This window comes from Calliphora vicina, chromosome 4 (genome assembly GCF_958450345.1).
Source record: "Calliphora vicina chromosome 4, idCalVici1.1, whole genome shotgun sequence".
In the NCBI taxonomy this organism is placed as follows: Eukaryota; Metazoa; Arthropoda; class Insecta; order Diptera; family Calliphoridae; genus Calliphora; species Calliphora vicina.
In genome coordinates this window covers 72,980,537-73,002,830 of record NC_088783.1, presented here as the reverse complement: position 1 = coordinate 73,002,830, position 22,294 = coordinate 72,980,537, and the positions used below count along the sequence as shown (strand labels likewise).

At 28.7% G+C, this 22,294-nt stretch overlaps 1 protein-coding gene across 1 annotated transcript in view; it reads right to left on the bottom strand.

Moving 5' to 3' along the window:
* The window catches only part of Pmp70 (ATP binding cassette subfamily D member Pmp70), a 42,823-nt gene extending 25,477 nt beyond the window's left edge, over positions 1-17,346 (bottom strand). The window contains exon 1 of the mRNA XM_065506774.1: positions 16,610-17,346. Within this exon, the coding sequence (XP_065362846.1) occupies positions 16,610-16,722 (113 nt within the window). The 5' untranslated portion in view covers positions 16,723-17,346. The remainder of the gene's footprint in view (positions 1-16,609) is intronic.
* Between the last annotated feature and the right edge of the window lie 4,948 nt (positions 17,347-22,294).

The following is a 22,294-nucleotide window of genomic DNA, read 5'->3' as shown; positions in this document are numbered from 1 at the left end:
TAAAAAAAGGGCCCATTTGGAAAAAAAATCGTATTTGCAAAAAAAAAGTCAAAAATTGTAAGTCTTGAGTTAAAAAATATTTATTTTGATAGATATCCCACTCGCATCCCACTAAGCGACCAAAAGGGTCTTCAAGGATAATATCTAAGCTTTTGTTTGACCTAAAAAAAAAGATTAAAAAAGGGTCCATTTTGAAAAAAAAAAGTCAACAAAGTTTTTGATTTTGCAAAAAAAGTCAAAAATTTTATGTTTTGAGTTACAAAATATTTATTTTGATAGATATCCCACTCGCATCCCACTAAGCGACCAAGTAGGTGTTCAAGGAAAATATCTAAACTTTATTTTAAGAAAAAAAAAAAAAAAAAAAAAAAAAAATAGCGTATTTTAAAAAAAAGTCAAAAAAGTTTTTGATTTCGGAAAAAAAATATTAAAAATTTTTTATTTTTTTTTTTAAATATTTTTTTTCGAAATATCGAAGAAATAGCTATCTATACTATTTGGAACACATTTTGCTAAGAACAATAGGTAATAAGTTACATGGATAAGAAAAAACCCCTGTTTGACCAAATTGTCAAAATTTTACCCCCTATAACTCAGAGAGTTCTCGACCGATGTTGTTGAAAAATTGTGTCTGAGTTACTATCCAATAGAGCTAACCTTGGTGCAAATTTGTCATCCCGATCGGAAGACATCGATTTCAAAAGTTGGTTCACTTGACATGAAATCCCCCATATGTATATTAGAATAAATAAAGGGCATGATGAGTGCTAGCAACAACATCCATATTTTCTATTAATTGAATGAATCTTTGTTTTTTATTGTAATTTACTATTTGAACTTAAGTAACAATTTTATATTTGGGTTAATTTTCTTATTTTTGCTCGTAGCTATTGATTTTTAATTGATTTTCTCTTTTATATACCCTTCAGTTTCCAGCCATAATTTTAGTATGATATGTACTTAAATGTGTATACTAAAGTTGACTATAGTTTCCGCTACCCCTAAAATACCCATTCAGCATACTACCGTTAACGAAATCACTGTTACCGATATAATCGTAAATATTGTTACCGATATTCTATTAATAACACGGTGCTACAATGAAAAAAAAACATAGAAAACGATCTAGCGTGGGATGCTCAGTACATTACAAATTAAAATTTACAAGCTATTGGAAAGCTATTTAACTGGTAGAACATTTAAGGTTAAATAAAGAGACTTTTTAAGTACTCCACAACCCATTGAAGCTGGAGTCCCCCAAGGCAGTATCCTGGGACCATTTTTATATTTGATATATTCGTCTGATATGCAAACTAACAATCGCACTCATATATCAACATTTCGTTAGCTTAGTACGCAAACGTGCCAAGTCCCAGTTTTTGAATTTTATACGAGAGACTAAAAACGTTATCTTTTTATTGCTTTCAATATTCTTTAGATCTGTAAACGCAGTTATCTCCTATGATCTGTTGGCTTTAAGTATCTGTTAAAAAGTATAATTTTTAGGGGCTTAGCTCTTTTGATTTTTATGATTTTGTGTTTTTTGGCTGGACTTAGCACATTTTCTTATAATAAATTTTAATTTCTCGTTTTATTATTTTACAAATTGGTTTTATTATTTTATATTATTTAAATACATAACAAAAAACAGTCTTATTTCATTGCTGTAAAGGAAAATAACTCAAAATCTTTTTTTTGTGGAGTTAGCACTTTTGCGTATCACTGAAAAATCATCAGTTAGAAACAAAATAACGAAATTTTTTATTGCAAAATATGTATCTTATGTTTTACTATCTTTCTGCATCAAAATCTTAATTTCAATCAAAAGTGGACTTGTTACGTTTGCGTACTAAGCTTACGATTTGCTGATGATACTGCTATTCTAAGCATTCAAGAAAACCCTCAAGAAGAGTCTCGTTACTTACAAAATCACATATTTGCGGTTGTGCCGAATCTTATATACCCTTCACCAAATTATACTTAAAAATAAAAATTTTAAATATTTTTAGGTAAACAAAATTTATTATACCTTTCACCTTCGTGAGAAGGGTATATATAAGTTTGTCATTCCGTTTGTAATTTCTACATTTTTCATTTCCGACCCTATAAAGTATATATATTCTGGATCCTTATAGATAGCGGAGGCGATTAAGCCATATCCGTCTGTCTGTCTGTTGAAATCAATTTTCTGAAGACCCCAGATATCTTCAGTATCCAAATCTTCAATAATTCTGTCAGACATGCTTTCGAGAATTTTGCTATTTAAAATCAGCAAAATCGGTCCACAAATGGCTGAGATATGAGGAAAAAACCAAGACAACCTCGATTTTTGACCTATTTTTGACCTATATCTGGATTACTAAGACATTAATATAGACAATATGGATATCTAATGATAGATATTTCAAAGACATTTGCAACGACGTATATAAGACCATAGTAAGATGGACCTACAATGTATCAAAATCGGAAAACAATTTTTAACCCGAATTTTTTTTCAAAAAAAAAAAATTGAAAAAACTATAAAAAAGATTTTAAAATTTAAAAAAAAAAAATTAAAATAGCTATCGAAAAAATTTTTTTTCCAAAAAATTAAAAAAACAACTGGAAAAAAATTAAATTTTGTTTACCTAAAAATATTTAAAATTTTGAAGTATAAGCCGAATATAGCTCTCTTACTTGTTTTTTTTTCCAAAGTAGTTTTTTTAATTTTTTGGAAAAATTTTTTTTTTTCGTTTTTTCAATTTTTTTAATATTTAGCGAAAAAAAAATCGGTCCACCAATGGCTGAGATATAAGGAAACCAGGACAACCTCGATTTTTTACCTACATCTGGATTACTAAGTCATTAATGTAGACAATATGGATATCTAATGATAGATATTTCAAAGACCTTTGTAACGACGTATATAAGACCATCACAGTAAGTTGGACCTATAATGGGTCAAAATCGGGAAAAAATATTTTTTAAACCCGATTTTTCTGATCGTAACCTCGATCAGAAAAATCACATGACCTAGACCCGTGCATTAAATGCAAAATGATCGTGGACAATTTTGATAAACGATGGTGTATGTGTTAGCAAAGCTGTAAAGCAATTTTGCCTGATATGTTATTCCAAACATATGATTAAAAAAAAAGTAAAAAACAAGGGTTTAGAAATTAGGTGGTGTGATTTATGTCTATATGAAACTTATTTCTGTTGAATAATATGTGGATATCAACATATTTAAGAGATGTTGGTCGTTAAAGTGTTTTCTGGAAGCGGGCCTTATATGGGAACTATGACTAATTATGGACCGATCATCGTAAAATTAGGTGAGATGACTTTGGTATATATAAAACTTATTTGGAGTGAAATTTGTGTAGATAAAGCAAACATTTATGAACGATAAAGTCCTATATCGGTAGGATATTTGTATGTGAAATAGTGGACCGATTTCAACCAGTTTCAATAGGCTTCGTCCTTGGGCCATACTATATATGTACCAAATTTTATCAAAATATCTTCAAAATTGCGATCAGTACTTTGCTCACAAGTTTTACAAGGACAGCCAGCCAGACGGACGGACGGACATCGTTTCTCAGAATGTGTTTCTGAGTCGATCGGTGGGTGTTAGGCTAATATTTTTGGGCGTTACAAACCTCAGCAAAAGCGCATAATACCATCCCCTCTATGGTGGTGTAGGGTATAAATACCATCCTTAGGAAACATACGACATTGCGATTTCATAAGATTTAGGACATAAGATTTTTCCAAGAAGATCCTCTTAAATGTAATGGATTTTTAACTAAATATTAATAATTTAACTTTTTATTATGAAACTTTATTATCTAATTAACTTCTTCATGAATTTAAGTGCGATTGCCAAGTTAGCTTATTGTTATGACAGCGAATGTTTATATTTTGCTTAAGAGTTTCTAAAAATACATAATATGAAGAATATTATTCTTCTTAATAAATATTGACTAATTCCACATAAACTAAACAACGAAATTGTCCAGTAATCAAATAATTCAAACTATAAATTTTATTAAAAACCGCATACCGTTTACCATGTTGAAGTTTATGTATAATACAAATTTATAAATGTTTAATTATAAACAAATAAATATTGCATAATATTAAATATGTACAGCAAAATGTATTGGTAATGACATCTCCATATATGCACTGTATGTATACCGCATTTTTAGCGAAAATACGTCTAGTAGTCAGTGACCGTCTAACAATCTTAAGTTTCTCTGTATGCAAAATAAATATTTATTTAGTGTTGTATATAAAATTGAGTTAAATACGAATACGTATACAACATTTTGATTTGTTTAACACAACTAAGTTCTGGAATTTACCTTAGCTGTAAATAAGAGTAGTAAGATCGAAAAAACCTTAACATAAGTTTTTCAATAAAACTTTTAACCCAAGTATTATTTGATTTTTTGTTTTTGATCAAGTTACCTTTGAAAAGTATGTCAGTTATTATTTTTAATGTGAATTATGTTAATTTGTTGTTAATCTGATTAAAATGAGTGACCCGAAAAAAGTGCGTCCTACAAAAAGTTTGTCAAACAATCAAAGGTCTGCGTCAAATTGATTCCAATATTATTAAACAGTAGCGGGAGAACTTGAGAACTCGTTGATAGAAAACCTGGTCCAGGTAGAAGAAATGGTCCATATGATGCTTCTAAAGCTAATAAATAGAAATCATTTTCAAAAGAGCTCCCAACACTTACTGTTAGAAATCAGTCCGGTTAGCTCAGTACTCGGACTATTTGGTACGAATAAAGTTAAAGCCAATGCACACTGGTTTTTTGGCATAAAGTAATTTTTTTTTAAGTATTTTAAAATTTTGTTTATTTTTAATTATTAAACACCCTAGTTAGAAAAAAATATTTAACTTTAACATGTGAAACAATACTGTTCTGTTTGCGCGCTGTTAAAGAAAGCTTATATACCAGTACCACACGTTTTGTGTGAAATTGGCGGGGAAAATTTTGCAACTTTGATTGTTTGTTCTGGCGAAAGTTTACACAAAAGTGAAAAGAATTAATATGGAAAACGTTTGTCCTGGTATATAAAACTATAGTTTACCAATGCCTGTGACGTTGTTATGTGTTTTTGTCCAATTGTACCGTGTTTTGTTTATATGTATTTTTAGAATGAACTTAACAAGTGTAGTTGTGTTTCGTGGATCAGTACTTTTGCATGGCAAAGCATTGCAAGAAGTTGTAAGTGAGAAGTTATTAACTAAAGTGTGCAGATTACTAAGAAACTAATCTTTTTTGTCCGAATCCAAACGTTTTTGAAAAAATCAAAATTTAAAAATAATATTTTTAGTGGAAACGTCAAAATGTCGGCCAGATAGGTTATATGGCAGCTAAATGAAATAGTGCTACAATTCATATGAAACGTGGTAGGTCATCTTAGGAACATAAAAAATTTATACAAATCAAATTTCACTTCAATAGCTTTATAAACAAAAAAGTTGGGGCAAATCGGTCAGAACGACCAGATCGACTATATGACAGCTATATGAAATAGTGCCCCAAATCATATGAAACTTGGTAGGTTATCTTAGGAACATAAAAAATGTATACAAATCAAATTTCACTTCAATAGCTTTATAAACAAAAAAGTTGGGGCAAATCGGCCAGAACGGCTATATAGCAGCTATATGAAACTTGGCAGGTCATCTTGGGAGTATAAAAAATGTATACAAACCAAATTTCAATTCAATTGCTTTTAAATTAGAGTTTATGCCAAAAAAAAAACGGAAAAAACCAGTGTGCAATGCAGGTTTAAAAACATACAAGGCTCATAAAGTTCCTGAACTCTGCTAAAAATTTAGAGGCAAAGGACAGAGCACGGAAATTGATGTCAAATTTTATACAAAAAAGATAGCTGCTGCATAATGGTTGACGAAAAGTACGTAGCTTCCGGGTCAATAGTTTTATTTTGCTGATACTCGAGGGAATGTTGTAGAAAAGTTTAGGACCCAAAATCAGACAAAATTGTCCCAAAAAGTTCTTGGTATTGCAAGCAATATGCGGTTGCGGCAAAAGAAGCCAAACATTTGTTACAAAGGGCTCTATAAATACCGAAATATACATCAAGGAATGTTTACAAAATAGGATGCTTCCATTCATAAGACTTTCTGACTTCCTTAAACTTATTTTGTCCTTAGTTGGCATCCTGTCACTATGGAAAGTAAGATCCTGAGTGTTACAAGAACAATAATGTGGTATTTGTACCACAGAAAAGGTGTGCAAAAGTGTGGTAGACCTGTTCGAACAAAGTGACAGAAAGCACTATAAAAATCTTAATAGGAAGGGTTTCCGGAAAAGGTTCATAAATTCATCAAAACTGTAGGTTTAGTGGTTTCTTTTTTATTAAAATTTATGTATGTTAAGATTTTTTCGATCTCACTCCTTATGAATGTATACAAAAATATGTATATTCGGAATCACCTAAAAAAAATTATTAGTAGCACATACATCTATTTACCTAACACAAACATTTGTGACAAATAAGTATGGAATTTTAAATACCCTATAGTAAAGTAGAAACACTGCAAGGTAACAAGATTTTTAAAAATTGAATGAATCTGGATTGAATATAAAGCATCTCCTCTTAGAATATGCAAATGATTTTATTGAATACAAAAAAAAATCAATTTATTAAATTAAAACTCACTTAAATGTTTAATTCAGAAAAAAATGCAATATTTTATTTTGTGTATTTGAAATTCTTCCAAAATAAAAAAAAAATTCGTTTAATATCGATATACATTACGTACAAAGAAATAATATGGTGTGTATGTATTAGGGTATTCATTCGACTAATGATCGTTCGAATTTAATAATTTCTTACGAATAATTATTCGAACAATTTAAAAATGGACATTTTCGAATAACGAATAATTTGAACAATTTTATGTAGACTAATCGAATAATATGAATAAATGTTCATATATATTTAAATTTATTAAATTGCTTATAATTTTTCATAATTTCAAATTTAAATAAGTAATAATGACTCAAAAAAATTGTATTGTTTCTGAAATTCGACAAATAACTAAAGACAAAGGGACTTTCGATCACTGTAGATGAGTGTTCCGATAGCTCCTTCTATAAATATATAAATATTTTTGAAAGAAGTTACAATTCTAAAAACATATCTTTCAAAATTTTTAACTTAGGATTTGAACCAATGAAAATAAAAGGCACGGAATAAAATATGTGTTATTTAGCTGGCGAAATATTAGAAGAATCGAAATTAATAATCAAAATTTTAACTTAGATTAGAGTGGAGTTGAATGTGATGGAGAATGTGATTTTGAAACGGTCGTCGAAAGTGATATTGAGGATGACATTTATAATGATTACATTGAAATATACCATGGCCATGATCTTAAAATATATGTATATAAGTAAAGTTATTAACCGCGTAGGTAAGTGTTGCAAAATATTTAATAAATCGAAAGATAAACACAAATATTGCAAACTAACGTTTTGTTGCAAGAAAAGTTCGTCTTATACATGATTTTGAACATCGTTGAACATCTTTGTCTAACATGGTAATAAACTTTTTGCGTATTTGTAAATGCGTCAATCATGCACTGCCTGACTTCAAATTAGCCACGTTCACTGACAATGATATCAAACTTTGGACAGATTCCCTTTAGTGTGTAATTCCCCAAGACCACTTTATTAAGCAAAGATTCGGCAACGTTGATTGGGCTTGATGTATAATACAATTTGTTATAAATAATTTAGAAATAGTGAATAATTAATTTACTAAAGAATTAGTTACTCAATTTAAAACCCGAATTAATGGACGACATAAAAAAGTTCTTAATACGTTTATATTGTATTTGAATTCAGGGTCATGTCCAACTAGCTCAAATTTTTTAAACCATAGCTCCAAAACGGAAACTATAGGGTTTGCTAGTCAATTGTTTTGTAGATTGTTCGGGAGTTAATATTTCTGAAGAAAATTTAATGATGGACTTTGTTTTCAAATGTTTTTTAACATTATCAATACTTGGACATTATTTTTTGTTTTTCTTTAACAATAAAATATTAAAAAACCGACATCCAAACTTCATTCTTTACTTTTTTAAAAAAAAAAATAAATTATTCGAATAATTCGCTTAATTTTAAACGTGTGATCGAATTATTCGAACAAGTTAAAATCTCTTATTCGAATTATTCGTTTTATTCGAACAAGAGATAAATCGAATAATTCGAATACCCTAATATATATTCAAATCGCTTTAACTTCAAATTGAAAGATTTGTTTTTTTGATTGGTGTTATTTAGAGGATGCATTTTTTGTATTTTTCTATCTCCCACTCCGCCGTATATTAAGTAGAATGCATTGAACTGATTAATTTAAATCTAAAGTTACAATTTAAATACTGCACAAAGTCTAAAACGATTTAAAAATTGTACGTTTGTTGTCATGTGTACATAATTTTCTAGAATTGCACATTGTACGTATAAATTTATTATAGTTCATTTTAAAACGAAAATAAAAATAAAAAATTCATTTTCCTGCATAGAAATGACTGGAATTTATTTGCTAAGTATGTGCATTAGTCAAGTAAAGTAATTCTATTAATTAACATTTACTGCAAGACATGCTAAATATTTGTTTGCTAAGTCATACAAATAAAATGCTATTGGAGGGTTATAGGGAAAGTGTTTAATTCCGCTTGCATAATATTCCCAATCAGTGTAATAGATTTAAAGAAACGAAAAATGACTCTATGACATTATGTATATATATAAAATATATTTACTTAAAAGTTTTACTATAAAATTAAAATGATATTAGGAGACCTGCAGCATGGTAAAATTAGTGTGAACGTTTTTTAAATCGTATTTTTAACATATCTTTTTCCAGAACTATTAGATCTTTTTAAATTGTAAATAAATGACCTTCATTGTTTTTATAGGCGGTTGTTTAATTCATATATCATAATATGAACCAAGAAGTATTTAGAATTTGCTTCTCAGACAATGATTTTAGCAAATACATATCATAATTTGCAAAAAATCTTTTTTAAAAATGTATACAAATTAAATTTTAAATTGTGTATTGTATTATCTGGTTACGAAATTTAAATCGTTTAGTTTGAAACATTTTAATTAGAAAATATACGAGGGTCATATCGAAATCTTTGGACTCTGTTCTATGATTTTTGCATTAAATTTTATAATGAGGGTATTCATTTCCAAAAAATTAAAAATTACACTCTGATTTTTTTACACAAGAAAAAAATTAAAAAAAAAAAAATTATTTTTTTGTGGAATTTTGTTCATGTTTTTGTTGTGTAAAAATGTAAAATAATCAGAGTGTATTTTCCCTTTTTTGAAATGAATACCCTCAATAATTTTTGGTTTTTCTCTAAAAAAAAAAAAAATCAAAAAATGATTTTTTGAGTTAATTATGCAAAATTATTCATTATAGCATGCTTTGTCTTGTCCACTTGAGATAAGTATATCTTCTTCTTTTTAAAGGCAAGGTGAGATTAAATTGAAAACTAAATGCGTTTTATGCAAATTAGTTTTTTTTTCATTTGACAGTATTGAAATAAATAAGTGATGTCAACTCGCATAGAGAGGGAGATCATCTGAAACTGCACCTCATGAACTAGTAACAGCTTGCTTACAATTGAGACCACAACCACTCTCGATAATGAGTTTATATTTTAGTATTATGTATGGAAATTAAAAAATTGCATTGAGCCAATTATCCAGCCACCCGAAGTATAACTCACTTAGGTCTAAGCGTGGGTGATATATTGTGGCCGTCGAAGTTTTTATTGTCCAACAATTCCAAGACAATGTTCCTTAGCTGTCATCATTCTCCAGCCATCCTGTTGTTCTAATGAAGGTGTGGATCTTTCTTAAATCACCTTTGGATAGACAGGTTTTAAGAATATTCGTTGAATAAGATTTCTAAGACTCGGAAAAAGTGACGGAGAAAATATTCATTGTTTTTTTTGCTTTCCCGCAGCTTATATAGAAGTCGTTGCAAGAGAGCGAAAAAACACTGTCCAGTAATCTGCTGAGGTTTTTAGATGAATTCTAGGCAGGGGCCGAATTACCGAATTACCGCATTCGATATTGAGTAAAACTAATCGTAATTATCTTATTTGAGATTATGGCATTATTTCGAAATCTTTTTTCGATACGATAGCTCATTTGGTCACAAATGTGGTAATTCGACTTGGATTTATAGGAATGATCACGTTTAATTACAGTGGTGGCCACCAATTTAAGACAAATACTTGAATTTTTTTCATCAACTGAATTTTAAGTGCGATAGAGCCAAAATAAAAGGTCCTCTAAGGGTATGAAATTTATTATTGTTTCTAGTTTCTGAAAAATGTTTGGAAAAATCGGTAAAACATATATGGACAAAGATATGTGGAAATACGTTGACCCACCTCAGCGAACATCCGCTGTTAATAACAACGCCACCACTGTACGTTAGAATTTTCTTCTAGATAAGCCCGGCATTCTTGGACCATTTTCGATGCGATGTACTATCTAGGGTTATAATTTCCGCTTTGCTATCAGTAAATACGTGGATATTTACCATATTCCATATGGTAGTTAGTTCAAGGGACAGATCCAGATTCAGATGCTCCGATCTTTGATCTTGATCCGTCACTGAATATTTGGATGTTATTCTCCGAGTGGAAATTCCCAAAATAGATTTTCTTTTATTTTTGTTGATTCCTCTGGAGTTTCTATTTACCAAGCTGTATGTATTTTAGAAACTCGCTCTTTTGGAGAAATATTCCGGTTTATAAGATATTATTTGTTCCTTTTCTGATACTTTTGTCAAAATACTAACTAGATTTTAACAAAAAAGGAGAAGTTGCATATTTTGACTTCCTTTGTGGTATAATTTTGAGTTCTTATTTTGTGATCTACAATTACCCATAGGTTTTCTATGGTATTGAGATCTGGCAATCTCTATTGGATTGTAATTACTCGGTTACAATCCTAGAGGTGGGATTTTGGGGTCATTGTCGTGCTGGAAACTCAAAACTAGTTGCTTATTTTAATCAGCGTATGGATAAATATCCTTTAAAATGTATATGTATCCTATTCCAGTAATAGTATCGTTGTTGATTGAATTGGACTCATACATTGTTGCCCTAACAAACTGCCCCACAGCCAAAAATATTGTCACCGCCAAACTTGAATGTTTTATTTGTGTACTTTTCATCCAGTCACTTTACCTTCGATGGCATTAGCAAACAAGATCAGCCAAACAAGATCAAATTTGAATTTATTTTAGAAATATGCATTGCAAATAGGGAAAAGGTCATGTTTTCATCAATATGGATCCAATGGGTCTCCGAGTTGAAGTGTACTTCTTATAGTACTTATAGTACCCATTCAAATCTAAAAGGTCATGTTTTTCAAAACTCAAATTACGGAATATAATTTTCAAACAAAGTTTCCACTTTATATTTAATGCACTTTTACAATTATCAATGCATAATTTCTATAAAAAACGATAAATTAAATATACAACTTTATAAAAAAAATATGCAATACTTTACATGTATGAGCTCCAAGTTTCAAAACATGTAATAACTATGAAAAAATTTAAAAAAATAAGTTAAACTAAACTAGCAAATAATCACAAAATCTATCAATATTGCGCAGTGTAATTAGTAAGAGTTGAATGTTGTAAATGTAGTCGTAGTCAGTAAATTTATTGAAATCTCATCATGTTTAACTCAGGTAGCAGAGTAGCAGCAAACATTGAATGAAAAAAAATTAACAAAACAGGTACATAGATAGATAGATGGTCAAAAATATGCAACAAAAAAAAGCATTTTTTGTTGTAAAATGTTATAATTTTGTAATATGAAAAAACAAAACAAAAACTATAACTATAACTACATATTAACAACTAAATAGTTAAGAAATTTAAACTAAAACTAGTTTTGAAACAAAAAACATGCAACAGTGTTAATAAAAAAAAAATAATAAAAAATGTATGCAACTGCAATTGGTTTATTGGTAAATGTAAAAAATTGGGTCAGTAGTATGCAAAAAAAAAATGCAATACTAAATATGGCAGTTACAAGATAAATTATTTCTGTTACGACGATCAACTTCTGCTAAAATGCACTTGAAATCTTATGAAACAAGGCAAAACCGGAAATCAGAAAAAAGTGAATGCACACAACAACAACTTTTTATTGAGCATACAAATTTAATGTTAACCTAACAGTAGTGTTAATAACATTTTATTGAATAGCAAGAAAACAAGTTTTGTTTGTGCCCTTTTAGAAATGGAAATTTCCACAAAATACCCAAAACAAAACAATTCGTATAAAAGCCAAATTTAGAAAAAAGTGTTTGAAACAATAGCATTTTAATATCTTTGAAATATCTAGCAATTTTTTAGTTATGTAGGCGTTTTTATGTATGCAAATGCTAGTAGTAATATACAGGCCACGTCCATGGTTTAGATAACATTATTTTTAATATATTTAGAAATATAGAGACAATATTAGATCAGACCAATAATTTGGATCAATTCTTTTACTTTTCATTTGAGTTTTAGAAAATTCTAAATTTTATTTTGAGGAATTACATTAACTATATATTTTAGTATTTAACCTTCAAACTAAGTATGTATGTAAGCATAAATATTCAATTAAGTTCAAACTAATTTCAAAACAAAGAATGTGTGCCATACTGCAGAACACAGTGCTTTAATTGATATATTTTAATTTTATTGAGGATTTAAAAATTAAATAAAAATAAATTCTAAAAATTCCCAACAGATACTAAATATATTATTATTTTTTCCTTAAATTTGATACTTGGTATTTTTAAAATTCTTACTCAAAGCTAAAACTTTTTTTAAATAGTTAGTAAAATCGCTATATTCAAGATTTGCAAAAATTTAAAAACCATAATAATATACGATTTAAGTGCTGAATTGAAGCAAAAAACTACCTCTGATATCTGATATCAGTAGTTTCGAAAATTATAACACAAAATCGTTAGCCAAGTGCTTTAAAAACTTGTAAAACTACTTCAAGATGAGATTATTTATCAATAATCTTGGGAGATTGTCAACAATCTAAAGTTTGAAATTAGTTATTGAACTGTTAGCCGGAGGAGAAATGAGGCTGGTGTTGGTTGCTCCCGAAAAAGCCTTTTATTTCTAAAACAAGTAAGAGAACCACATTCGGCACGCAAATTAAATCTTTAATATAAAGATTAAAAACAATCTTTGTTGAAAACAAATTAAGGACAAAAAAATTACTTGGTGAAAAAAAAAATTTGGTAAAAATTCGGTATTTTGTACCATTGAGGGTCAAAAAATTTATAGCGATATAGACGTCGTTAAATATCCAGTTTGTCTATGTAATCCAGACATAGGACAAAATCGAGTTAGTTCATGGTTGGCCGATTCTCCAGAATTTAAATAGCGATTTAAACAGGACTATAGTGAAAATATTGATATACCATTTTTGTAAGTTATTTTGGAGTTTTGAAAACTTGATTTCAACAGACAGACGTACATGGCTATATCGATTCCGCTAACTATAACGATCCAGAATATATATACTTTATGAATTTGCAAATGCAAAATTAAGATGCAATGATGGAAGAATATTTGTAAGACGGCTGAAGTAAAACCGAATGGACCTCATGTAAATAAATAAGAGTAAATTTTCCTGTTGCCAATATCATTTTAAACGTATCAATACGTTGGCTGCCCCACTGAGTGGCACGTGTTTTGAAGTGGCCTGCCCAATCGCCAGATCTCAATCCCGTGGAAAACATATGGCTAATTGTAGATCGCAAAATACAGACTCAAAATTATACTATCCAACAAAATAAAACCTAATAATGAATACTTTTTAGTTTGTTTTTAATTTACAGAATTTAATTATTATTTTTTGTTGTTCATATAAGTAAGTAAAAGTACATATCGTCAACTTAGTGCACAAACGTGCTAAGTCCATTCTCACAAATTTTATAGGTTACACAAAAAACTTTATAACATCGTTTTTTTAATATTTTTAAAATCTGTTAATGCAGTTTTATTTGTTATAAACAGGGAAACCAAAATATGCAAATGCATGTTTTTTCTGGTGAATCTAATGAGCACATGGATAAGATATTTACACGTTTCAGAACTATTTAAGAATTTTGGCATCGATTTGTTAGTGCATATTTTTGCATATTTTACCCTTAAATACATATTTTTGCATATATTTGTTTTAAGAGCATGTTTATGTCATATTTTGCGTTTTTAGAGCATATTTTGAGTTTATCAAAAACAAATTTTGTCTTACTAATTTTTCGCTGTTGTGTTACAGGTTTTTACTTCCTTTGTTTAAAATTCAAAATTGAAAAATAGATGGCTTTTCACCAAAAAAAAAAAAATAAAAAAAATAAATTTTTTTTTTAAATTTAAAATAACAATTCTAAAATTTTTTTTTTCCAAAAAATGAAAAAACTGAAAAAAAAATGTTCACCAAAAAAAAAAATTTTTTTCCAAAAAATTAAAAAACTGAAAAAAAATGTTTGTTCACCTAAAAATATTTAAATTTTTTATTTTGAAGTATATTTAGGTGAAGGGTATATAAGATTCGGCACAGCCGAATATAGCTCTCTTACTTGTTTTAATATAAAATAAGCACTATTTTAATAATAGCTCCATCTAAATATCAAATTTTAGTTCTAATTCAAACTTAACCGTTCTAGGTGTTAAAGAAATATTGTCTTTTAAATTTGCTCCTGTAACATCAGTTGATGTCGAAAGAACATTTTCTATGTATAAAAATGTTTTCAGATCCAATAGACAACGATTTTTATTTGAAAATTTAAGTAAATTTTTTTTGGTTAAAAATTATGTAAAAGTTTGTTTTTTAAGAGCATATTTTTTAAATTTTAAGAGCTTTTTTAGAGCATATTTCCGGTTTCCCTGGTTATAAATGATAAGTAATGATAGGTAATCACAGTTTAGAAGAATACATAAGTATTTTTTTGGGAACATTTTCTATTAATTATGTTGAATTTTTTTTGACACTTTTCTTATTTTTTACCTTTTAACTCTGTTGTTTGAATAAAGTCTCTATTGCCACTAAACATTACCTCAATTGGCAATGTAGCAAGATTTTTCATATCCGTAATCGAGATGAGAATAAATTGTACATCTAGTAACATTGATATGCTCAATTCCATTTGACTGAGATAATAATTTTGCAATTTGGCTGAGATAATAATTTTGCAACATGGTCTTAGCAATTTTGTATACCACAGCATAACGAGAAAAAAGGAAATAATTCCAAACTTTTATTAAGCAAATAGTGTATTTTTACTTTTTCTAACGTTTTGTATTAAAATTTAAATTTTATAAAAAGTAGACTTAGCACGTTCGCTCACTAAGCAATAAAAACTTTTCGCATAACAGACAACATTATTGTATAACCGAATCATAAGAAAACAAGAGTAATTGTACCGAATCTTATATACTCTTCACCAAATTATACTTCAAAATAAAAATTTTAAATATTTTTAAGTAAACAAAATTTATTTTTTTTTTCCAAAGTTGTTTCTTTTCATTTCTTGTAAAATTTTTTTTTTTAATTTTTTAAATTTTAAATTTTTTAATATTTAGCGAAAAAAAACTTTTGGTGAAAAAAAATTCGGCTTAAAAAATATTGTAGGTCCAACTTACTATGGTCTTATATACGTCATTGCAAAGGTCTTTGAAATATCTATTAGTAGATATCCATATTGTCTATATAATGACTTAGGAATCCAGATATACATACATAGTTCAAAAAATAGGTAAAAAATCGAGGTTGTCCTGGATTTTTCCCAAAATGGCTGAAGAATTCCGAGCCGGAAGAATTCCGGAGATATTGATGTTTGAATCGTGTATGTAAGTTATTTGGCGGCTTTGGAAAGTTGATTTCAACAGACAGCCGGACACACAGACAGACGGACATGGCATAATCGACTCCGCTATCTGTAAGGATCCAGAATATAGGTATATACTTTATAGGATCGAAAATGAAAAATGTAGAAATTACAAACTTATATATACCCTTTTCACGAAGGTGAAGGGTATAAATACACTTATCATTTAAATTTCCCTTTTTTGTCATTTACATAGTCTGGCAACTTTTCTATTAACAGTCTTATGTTAAGGAAACCCCAATCCGGTCATATTAACTAACTATAGTTTAAAGCCAAAACAAGAAAAACAACAAAATTCTAACACAGAAGATATACATTATAACAACCAACGTCTGTCTACAACTGTTAAAACTAAAACAGCTAAATGATAATGACTTTACTAAAAATGAAGAAAGAAAAAAATAAAATAATAATTCAGGGCCATGGCTATATAGCTATTAACTTTGGTTACGTTTTATACATAAAATATAACTATTGTCGTCTGTAGGAAACTGTAATTAATATTTATAGGTAGACAGTTAGAAATAAATAGTAAAGAAAATATATGTAAATATAATAATAATCTTTAGATACAAGATAATAAATAAATTGTATGTACATATGTATTTATGTTTATTACCAACCTGCGTTTGCTATTCATTTTTCCATAGGCTATGACCCATAGAGCCGCCGATATGCCAGTTAGGCCCACTATGGCATTTTGATTTTCGCGCAATTTACTTAAAGCAGGAGCCATTTCAAATAGTTAATGTGTGTTGTTGAGGTGAGAGTGAGTGATAAATCAATATTTATATGCTCTTACAGCCGACAACCACAAATAATATTCAATTATAATAAATTTTATTACAATTACGCTTTTGTTTTGCAAATTTTGTTACTATACAACAACTATAAAATAAAACTAATTTGCACACACAAACACACTACTCTCTTCTTCAAACAATTAAAATTTCCACTTGTATTTAGTCGTCGTTGTAGTTGCTGCTAGTGAGTGAATTGCTACTTTTTTTTATTTAATTTTCTTCCACTCCCCTTTTTTACGTTTTCTTTTTTTTAATACTTCACTTATAGGTCGATTCGTTAGAGGTTTCTTTTTATTTTAACGTTAATTAACCTTTTTGTCACCTTTGCTATGTCTTTACTTTATTTTACACAAAAATGCCAAAATTTAGCTTATTGGTTTGTTAATGAAATTTGCTTTTATGTTACGTTTTCAATTTTTTTTCTGTATGTTGCTTAATTAACTTTATCTTAGTAACACTATTAGTAATGTAGGGAAAAAGAAAGAAAAAATCAACTTTTTGCACACAATCAACAATCCATCATGTTATAAGTTTACCGCACATCTGATTAAATTTCTTTTGGGGATTGTTTTTTGGCTAAGTGCAAGGCGAATTTAACAAGGTGACAGCAGGGGCCAATTCATTATTTTTTTATATATGGAGTTTGACATTAGTATGTGTTGACAATAATTTTTTATGTATGGGTTTTGACATCCTCATGTTTAGTTGACCCCACCTAATAATGAATTTGCCTTGGCTATGTGGATCCAAAAATGTCATTGCCAGTCTGTTGAAAGTAACAACATATGTTTTGACATATATAAAAGTTAATTGTTGTGGCACATTTATATTATAATGTAATAACGGCTGTAATCAGGGTGTGGTATTTCAATAGAGATAACAAAATATTTAATTCTTTTTAACACCAATATTGAAACATCATCAATATTTTATGTATTTATTTATAACATAGATTCCATATATATATAGAATCTAGTAAATTCTTTCATGTAGGAAATACATAGAAAGTTTAAATTCGACATTTTTATAATATTAATCACTCTATGCGAATTGCTACACGTTCAATACATACGATCCAAATCGCAGAATGACCTTATTTTGAGTACCCTATGAATCCTAACGGGTCAAAATTATTTAACAACTGAAACGGGAGTAGACAGGGTTTTATACTAATAATTGTTATAAATATATTTAATTAATCGTTGGAAGAATATAAATACATTATATATTTTATATTCTAATTACCACATTTAAAGTAATTTTAAAACTAATCTATTTTAACGCCAATATATAATTGTGTTAATAATGGTAAAAATGACATTCAATAACTTTTTGTTTAAAATTACAGACTTTGTAATAAAATAATGAAAATTATGTCATAAAACATTTTTAGAATTAAATTTTATTCCAGCAATTCCAGATTTCGTATAAGGGTGTCCCAATATGCATGAAAGGTCGAGAATGTGGAAATTTTCCATACAATGTTTTATGATTTTTATAAAAAAAATTTATATATTTAGGCCTTTAAACTACTAGAATATTCCGAAGATACAGGTCCACTGAACCAGATATGGGGGTGCCATGTATAGCTTCTGCTATGCCCTTTTCACGGTTTGAGGAACTAAGAAAAAATTTACATTTCTGCAACAATGAGTCGCAATTAAAGCGCACCATACACTATCAAAATACTCATCAAGCACTATGGTAGTATTAGTGAAAATGTGTTTGTATGTGTGACACCGACAACGCTTGATGGAAAATCAAAAACATTTTGATTTTTAGCATGCTTGATGTCACTTTTTGATAGTGTATGGTGTTTTCTCATCAATCACGAAGTCATTTACAAAAATATTTCAAGGCGTGAGGTTGATGAGCATGTCAGATGAAGAGAATAATTTTTTATATTACATATTTCGCTTATTATTTTGGTTTTTTCTTTATTCTAAACATGTTCTCGTTATTGAAATTAAAGTTGCATATGATATTGACATTTTTAAATACATTTTAGTGCAAATAAAAATTAAATATAATTCCCGCTATTAGTGTTAACACCACAAAATCGAAAATAAAATGCAGATTGACGAGTCATCAATCAAGTGTACATCAAAGCATCAAATTACACGCATACGAAAGTGACATCAAGCATTTTGATAGTGTATGGTGCCCTTAATAACTGCTCTTGAATTTAGACAAGGTTTAGCACCATAACAAAAAAGGGTAATGGAAAAAAAACTTCACGTAAACGATGTTCATTTATGCTTCATATCAAACAGAAATTGTTTCGTAGGTTTTCATGAATAGAATAAGTAATAAAATCTGTTTATCTAATTAAAATTAATGTTTTATTTTAGTTTGAAAATGTATATCCTGATACTAATTTCTCAGTTCAGATATAGTCGGCCCTTAATGCATATTGGGACACATTTGTCCCAAGAGATTTTCAGTAATCTACATACATTTTTTAATTCACAAAGTGCACTCAGATTCTCATAAACTTTTGCGTACAAGTTTTGTGCGTGAAAGAGTTAAAAAGGATCCCAATGCCTACTACACTTGCAGGAATTATATTGGTAAGAATTGGAGACTACGACCAGGCATGGTAAACCCATTATTGCTTATGGTTGAAGTGTTTGGTGGGAGGCACTGAGGATTAGATATAATCCTTAACTTACTGCCATTTGTGGTGGCTAGGAACTTTCTTACTAGGGGGTTACACGTTCAACTTTTGCCTTTCAAGTTTTAATACACTCACACTTTTAAGAATTGAAACAAACTTGCTTTCAATTTATCTTTCAAGTTCAATTTTCAATCAAGAAAACAGATAATTACATTTTTGTTCTACAATTTGTAGTAAAATTCCTTTCATCACGTCTTTAAATTTTTGTCAATTTTGACAAACAGTATGTATATGGGGGATTTCATGTCAAGTGAACCAACTTTTGAAATCGATGTCTTCCGATCGGGATGAAATTTGCACCAAGGTTAGCTCTATTGGATAGTAACTCAGACACAATTTTTCAACAACATCGGTTGAGAACTCTCTGAGTTATAGGGGGTAAAATTTTGACAATTTGGTCAAACAGGGGTTTTTTCTTATCCATGTAACTTATTACCTATTGTTCTTAGCAAAATGTGTTCCAAATAGTATAGATAGCTATTTCTTCGATCTTTCGAAAAAAAATATTTAAAAAAAAAAAATAAAAAATTTTTAATATTTTTTTTCCGAAATCAAAAACTTTTTTGACTTTTTTTTAAAATACGCTATTTTTTTTTATTTTTTTTTTTTCTTAAAATAAAGTTTAGATATTTTCCTTGAACACCTACTTGGTCGCTTAGTGAGATGCGAGTGGGATATCTATCAAAATAAATATTTTGTAACTCAAAACATAAAATTTTTGACTTTTTTTGCAAAATCAAAAACTTTGTTGACTTTTTTTTTTCAAAATGGACCCTTTTTTAATCTTTTTTTTTAGGTCAAACAAAAGCTTAGATATTATCCTTGAAGACCCTTTTGGTCGCTTAGTGGGATGCGAGTGGGATATCTATCAAAATAAATATTTTTTAACTCAAGACTTACAATTTTTGACTTTTTTTTTGCAAATACGATTTTTTTTCCAAATGGGCCCTTTTTTTAAATTTTTTTTTGTAGTCAAAAGAAAGCTTAGGTCCATTCCTTTAAGATATTTTTAGTCCCTTAGTGGGATGCGAGTGGGATATCTATCAAAATAAATATTTTGTAACGCAAGACATACAATTTTTTAATTTTTTTTTGCAAAATCAAAATTTTTTTCCAATATGGGCCCTTTTTTAATTTTTTTTTTTTGCTCAAAAGAAAGCCTAGGTCCATTCCTTTAAGATATTTTTAGTCCCTTAGTGGGATGCGAGTGGGATATCTATCAAAATAAATGTTTTAACACAAAAATTGTATGTCTTGAGTTACAAAACATTTATTTTGATATATATCCCACTCGCATCCCACTAAGCGATCAAAACCATCTTAAAGGAATAGGCCTAAGCTTTCTTTATAGCAAAAAAAAAAATTACAAAAAGGGCCCATTTTAAAAAAAAGTCAAAAAAGTTTTTGATTTTGCCAAAAAATCAAAAATTGTATATCTTGAGTTACAAAATATTTATTTTGATAGATATCCCACTCGTATCCCACTAAGGGACCTAAAATATCTTAAAGGAATGGACCTAAGCTTTCTTTTGACTAAAAAATAATTTTTAAAAAAGGGCCCATTTTGAAAAAAAATTCGAATTTGCAAAAAAAAAGTCAATAATTGAATGTCTTGAGTTACAACATTTTTATTTTAATAGATATCCTACTCACATCTTCCTAAGTGACAAAATAGGTCTTAAAGGAAAAGACCTAAGCTTTCTTTTGAGCAAAAAAAAATTTTAAAAAAAAGTCCCATATTGGAAAAAAATTTCGATTTTGCAAAAAAAAATTAAAAAATTGTATGTCTTGCGTTACAAAATATTTATTTTGATAGATATCCCACTCGCATCCCACTAAGGGACTAAAAATATCTTAAAGGAATGGACCTAGGCTTTCTTTTGAGCAAAAAAAAAAAATTAAAAAAGGGCCCATATTGGAAAAAAATTTTGATTTTGCAAAAAAAAATTAAAAAATTGTATGTCTTGCGTTACAAAATATTTATTTTGATAGATATCCTACTCGCATCCCACTAAGGGACTAAAAATATCTTAAAGGAATGGACCTAAGCTTTCTTTTGACTACAAAAAAAATTTTAAAAAAGGGCTCATTTGGAAAAAAAATCGTATTTGCAAAAAAAAAAGTCAAAAATTGTAAGTCTTGAGTTAAAAAATATTTATTTTGATAGATATCCCACTCGCATCCCACTAAGCGACCAAAAGGGTCTTCAAGGATAATATCTAAGCTTTTGTTTGACCTAAAAAAAAAGATTAAAAAAGGGTCCATTTTGAAAAAAAAAAGTCAACAAAGTTTTTGATTTTGCAAAAAAAGTCAAAAATTTTATGTTTTGAGTTACAAAATATTTATTTTGATAGATATCCCACTCGCATCCCACTAAGCGACCAAGTAGGTGTTCAAGGAAAATATCTAAACTTTATTTTAAGAAAAAAAAAAAATAAAAAAAAATAGCGTATTTTAAAAAAAAGTCAAAAAAGTTTTTGATTTCGGAAAAAAAATATTAAAAATTTTTTATTTTTTTTTTTAAATATTTTTTTTCGAAAGATCGAAGAAATAGCTATCTATACTATTTGGAACACATTTTGCTAAGAACAATAGGTAATAAGTTACATGGATAAGAAAAAACCCCTGTTTGACCAAATTGTCAAAATTTTACCCCCTATAACTCAGAGAGTTCTCGACCGATATTGTTGAAAAATTGTGTCTGAGTTACTATCCAATAGAGCTAACCTTGGTGCAAATTTCATCCCGATCGGAAGACATCGATTTCAAAAGTTGGTTCACTTGACATGAAATCCCCCATATGTAAAATATCATCAAGAAAAACTTGA